General features: G+C 59.8%; 1 protein-coding gene across 1 annotated transcript; it reads left to right on the top strand.

Annotated features, from left to right (window-relative positions):
• The first annotated feature begins 216 nt into the window (after positions 1-216).
• On the top strand, positions 217-3,609 carry REPIN1 (replication initiator 1). Its single transcript, XM_007469849.1, has 2 exons — positions 217-361; positions 1,895-3,609. The coding sequence occupies exons 1-2, from the start codon at positions 217-219 to the stop codon at positions 3,607-3,609; spliced, it is 1,860 nt and encodes a 619-aa protein (XP_007469911.1).
• Positions 3,610-5,194: the final 1,585 nt, after the last annotated feature.

The following is a 5,194-nucleotide window of genomic DNA, read 5'->3' as shown; positions in this document are numbered from 1 at the left end:
TGTGCTTCCTTGGTGAAGGGGGCACGTTCATTTATTAATCCAGTATCCATTAAGGTCATTCTGCCAGGCGGGGGGGTGGGGCAGGGGTGGGGGAGGGGTGGCTGGCGAGGACACAAAGATGACTGCCCTAGGGGAGCTCACAGCCTCACGCACGTTTTCTCTCCCCTCCCCACAGGTAAGGCTGGCCTCTCTGCCCTCAGAGGTCTGAGCTCTGCCATGGGGGTAGGGGTGTCTTTACTGCTGCAGTTTTCTCTGACGTCTGGGGACTACCAGAGTGTGGGCGGAAGCCGGCGCTCCAGCCGCAGGAACATCCCCGGGAGGAGCTGGAAAAAGCCTCATCTCCAGCTCCACAGCCTCCAGGGTAGAGTGTGGCCTTCTTTGTTGGGTTCTCGAACCATTCCATGGCCCCCCGTGCTCAGGCCTCCCCATCCTGGTGGAAGGAGGGCGCCTGTGGGGAAGGGGTCACGTTCTCACATCCTGGGAGTCTTCCCTGTGCTCATTCTGACCGTTGGGAATGAGTCATGTCTGTGCTGCTGGAGAGGAGTACAGGCTCTGCGGAAATGAGGAGGATGTGTCTGGAACTTGTGAGCAGGCAGTGAAGGTCCCGCGGAGTCTGTCCGTCACTCCACCCTGCAGGAATCTGCGCTCCCAGGCGGAAGAGCCGAATGTGGGGCAGCCCCTGGCGGGGTTGGGGCAGGACCGGTAGGGGCCAGAGATTACAGTCTCTTCCTCCCCTTTTCTTGCCCCAATAATCCCCATCACCCGAGGGAGGCAGGCTGCGGGTGTTCCTGGGATTCAAGAGCGCTCTCCTTCCTGCAACGGCCTAATTGGGTGTGTGGGGGGGGGGTGGAGGAGGGCAGGCGGGGAGAATGTGGGCACAGTCTGGGCAAGCAGTGGCCTGGCATCATGCTGGGCTGGCAGTTACATCCGGTGTTCCCCCTCCTGGTCCTGAGAAGGGCCGCTTTCACTGGCGCTCCAGGCTGCTCCCGTGAGAGACCGAGGTTAGGGAGGCCAAAGTGCCTTCCCCAAGATTGGATTAGATTAGAGCCCAGGAGAGGATCACAGGAATGAGAGGCCACTGGAATTTCTGTGAGATCTTTACAAACTCAGGTATTTTAGAGGAAAGGACACTGGCCTCTGGGAGTTTAGAAGACTTGTCCCCTAGTCTTGATCCTGCTGTTGGTTTACTCTGTGCCCTCGGGCAAGTCCCATCACCCTGTTATGCCTCACCTTTGCTCCATCTGTGAAACAGGGAACTTAATATCTCTGGTCCAGCCTCACCGCGTTGCTGTAAAGCTCCCATATGGCAACAGGAAATAGTAGAAATAAGGAGAGGGCAGAAGGGAAGTACTTGGAAAAGCGTAAAGCGCTGTAGGGAGAGGTGACTGCGTTTTCTGGTCCGTCCTAAGGCAGGAATGTTCATACAGCCAGCACTGGAGTGTCTACTCCATGCCAGACACGGGCTGAGGGAGATTCCAGGGAGTGTCAGGGTTCTTCCTTCTGGTAGTTTCCAGGGTCAGTAAAGACTTGATTAACCCAAAGACTGAGTTCTCCACTGGATATAATAGTAACTTGATAGTGCTATGTTTTCTGGATGGAGATACAAGCCACTCATACCCGTGATTAGTGATGTGGGAAAGTAAAAATAAATTTAAATATCTTCCAACTTAAAAAAAAAAAGACTTAATTAACGACAGATATACTTGAAATGGTATCTGGAAGCCCAAGATTTAAATCATATAATACAAGGAAATAGAAGAGTAGTCTAGTAGTCTAGATTCCAGGGCTCCGGGAGTGGAGAGGGGCGAGCTCCTCTTGGGCCTGGGGTCTGCAGGGGAGGAGCTGGGGGCAGGCTGTGTGGCTCTGTAGAGTGACTGTGCCTTTCCACCCCCAGCAGAGGAAGAACCGATGCTGGAACGTCGCTGCAGGGGCCCCGTGGCCATGGGCCCTGCCCAGCCCCGACTCCTTTCTGGGCCCTCCCAGGAGTCGCCCCAGACCCTGGAGAAGGAGCCCCAAGGGCTGAGGTCACAAGGCACTGCCGTGGCCCAGTCGAGCAGCCAGGCCTTAGGTCGGGCCCATCGTTGTGCCCACTGTCGAAGGCACTTCCCGGGCTGGGTGGCCCTCTGGCTTCATGCCCGGCGCTGCCAGGCCCGGCTGCCCCTGCCCTGTCCCGAGTGTGGCCGTCGCTTCCGCCACGCCCCTTTCTTGGCACTGCACTGCCAGGTCCATGCCGCTGCCACCCCAGACCTGGGCTTTGCCTGCCACCTCTGCGGGCAGAGCTTCCGAGGCTGGGTGGCCCTGGTTCTGCACCTGCTGGCCCACTCGGCGGCAAAGCGGCCCATCGCCTGTCCCGACTGCGAGAGACGCTTCTGGCGGAGAAAGCAACTTAGGGCCCATTTGCGGCGCTGCCACCCCCCGGCGCCCGAGGCCCGGCCCTTCATATGCGGCAACTGTGGCCGCAGCTTCGCCCAGTGGGACCAGCTGGTTGCTCACAAGCGGGTTCACGTGGCCGAAGCCCTGGAGGAAGCGGCGGCCAAGGCCCTCGGGCCTCGGCCTCGGGGCCGTCCTGCGGTGACCGCGCCCCGGCCCGGTGGAGATGCCGTGGACCGTCCCTTCCAGTGTACCTGCTGCGGGAAGCGCTTCCGCCACAAGCCCAACCTGATCGCCCACCGCCGCGTGCACACAGGCGAGAGGCCCCACCAGTGCCCTGAATGCGGGAAGCGCTTCACCAATAAGCCCTACCTGACCTCGCACCGGCGCATCCACACGGGCGAGAAGCCCTACCCGTGCACTGAGTGCGGCCGCCGCTTCCGCCACAAACCCAACCTGCTGTCGCACAGCAAGATCCACAAGCGCTCCGAAGGGTCTGCCCAGGGTGCCCCCCGCTCGGGGAGCCCCCAGCTTCCCGCCGGCCCCCCGGAGCCCTCGTCACAGCCCGCCGCGGAGCCCCCGCTGAAGCCGGCCCCGGAGCCTTTGGAGGCCCCAGGGGAGCCCCCCGGCCACCGGGCGGAGGCACCGCCCTCTCTCTACAGCTGCGAGGACTGTGGGCGGAGCTTCCGGCTGGAGCGCTTCCTGCGGGCCCATCAGCGGCAGCACACGGGCGAGCGGCCCTTCACCTGCGCCGAGTGCGGGAAGACCTTCGGCAAAAAGACCCACCTGGTGGCCCACTCCCGGGTCCACTCAGGCGAGCGGCCCTTTGCCTGTGAGGAGTGCGGGCGCCGCTTCTCCCAGGGGAGCCACCTGGCCGCCCACCGGCGCGACCACGCGCCGGAGCGGCCCTTCGTCTGCCCGGACTGCGGGAAAGCTTTCCGCCACAAGCCCTACCTGGCCGCACACCGGCGCATCCACACCGGCGAGAAGCCCTACGTCTGCCCCGACTGCGGCAAAGCCTTCAGCCAGAAGTCCAACCTGGTGTCGCATCGGCGCATCCACACGGGCGAGCGCCCCTACGCCTGCCCCGACTGCGACCGCAGCTTCAGTCAGAAGTCCAACCTCATCACCCACCGCAAGAGCCACATCCGGGACGGCGCCTTCTGCTGCGCCATCTGTGGCCAGACCTTTGACGACGAGGAGAAGCTCCTGGCCCATCAGAAGAAGCATGATGTCTGAGGGGGCAGGGGCGGCGGCGGGGGGCCGAGGGAGGTCGGGCCTGGGCGTCATTCATACTGTACCCTGTGCTACTGCTTGTAGGCAGGGAGGGGAGAGGAGGAGTGAGCCTGCCCCGTTAGAGAGGGGGGTCCTCTACCCCTGCAGTCAGGGAGTCCACTTGCAGAGCAGGGACCCCGGCCTCCAGCTGGTGTTTGTTAAGGTTCAGTCCTGACTGCCCTGCGCCCTGGAAAAGTAGCAATAGCAGCTCCACCCACCCCTTAGAGCCCTCCGGCCGGAGGGGCCACCAGTGGACAGGAAGACCCCTCTCCTCTGGTGTTAACGCCTTAATGTCTCTGTCATTATGAGTTCCTTCAGCTCGTTTTTTTGGAAGTAGGTGTGGTTCAGTCCTTAGTGAATGAGCGCCCGGGAGGAAAAGTGGACGAGATGGATATACCTGGGAGAACCTGCCGGCCTCGGGCGGCACCTGGGCCTTTTCCAGTACTGCGAGGCGAAGCCGAGCTGCTCCAGCCTGCCTCACCACATCCCCTCCGTCCTGCCCCTGCACAGGCACCCAGATTTGGAGAGACCCATCTACTGTTAGTGCTTGGTTCGCCTTCCTCCCAGAGGATCCAGTCCCCTGCCCTGGGCATTTCCCCATCTGTCTGACTTGCTTTACCCACCAGCCTCCCAGTGCTTAGGGCATCCCCTGGCTGGCAGCCACCCTGCGTCAGGGCTTTTGTCTGAACACCGCAGCCTGCCTTCACTCCCTTCAGAACTCAGCATTTAGTGGGGAGGACTGCCCCATTGATAACGTGGGGCCAGCTGATGGGAAATGAGGGTGAGTTTCCCCTTCAGCATTTCTAGCGTCTGGATGCCCAACCTCTGCTTGAATACTTAGGTGACAGGGAGTTTCCCACCCCCACCCTCCCCCCGCCCTGGTTCTATTGTAGGATAATTCTGATTGTTAGAAATTCTTCCTTATAATGAGTGAAGTCTGCTTCCCTGTAATTTCTACTGTTGGGCTTTGTTCTCTGGAACTAAACACAACCACTTATCCTCCTTTTCAAACTAGAGAATAAAGATCTGGTTTTAGAACCGGTGGCTGAGAAGTGTTCCTTTGTCCTGGGGAGCTGTGGAGCTGGAGGGAGTGGCAGCAGCTTTCCTCCGACGGGGTTGGGCATTGGGGTGGGTGACAGGCTGAGTGGCCGGCTTGTCAAGCTTCTCTGCACCCCACCCATACTTCCCCGGGGTGGGGTCAGGCACACTCAGCAAGTGGGGTTTCCTCTCTAGGGGTCAAGTCAGCCTTGCGGGGTGTCAGTTGTCAGGGAGAAAACGTCTGACGAATCGATTGTGTCCTGCTGTGCCTCCCTGGCTGGCCTGCTACAGTTCCCATATCTGTAGCAGACATGTACACTTCCCTGCACTGGTTACTTCATATGCATTTGAGTGCCTATTTTTGACAGGTATCAATAGGCCCTTTTACTGTCTGTCTTAGTAGTTTCTGCATAGATTTCCAGCACCTAGCCTGGTGCAACCACAACTTGTTAATACGATGGCACCTTGCAAAGAAGTTTACTTAAATTATCTAACAATTTAGAGTTCAGCA

The sequence above is a fragment of the Lipotes vexillifer genome, unplaced genomic scaffold (genome assembly GCF_000442215.2).
Source record: "Lipotes vexillifer unplaced genomic scaffold, Lipotes_vexillifer_v1.1 scaffold472, whole genome shotgun sequence".
Taxonomy (NCBI): Eukaryota; Metazoa; Chordata; class Mammalia; order Artiodactyla; family Lipotidae; genus Lipotes; species Lipotes vexillifer.
The sequence above is the reverse complement of the archived record's forward strand: the minus strand, read 5'-3'. Positions and strand labels throughout refer to the sequence as shown.

Coding starts and splice junctions, on each gene's coding strand:
- REPIN1 (XM_007469849.1), top strand. CDS start 217: ATGGGGGTAGGGGTGTCTTTACTGCTGCAGTTTTCTCTGACGTCTGGG. Junction 362..1,894: donor CCAGCTCCACAGCCTCCAGG/GTAGAGTGTGGC, acceptor TTCCACCCCCAG/CAGAGGAAGAACCGATGCTG.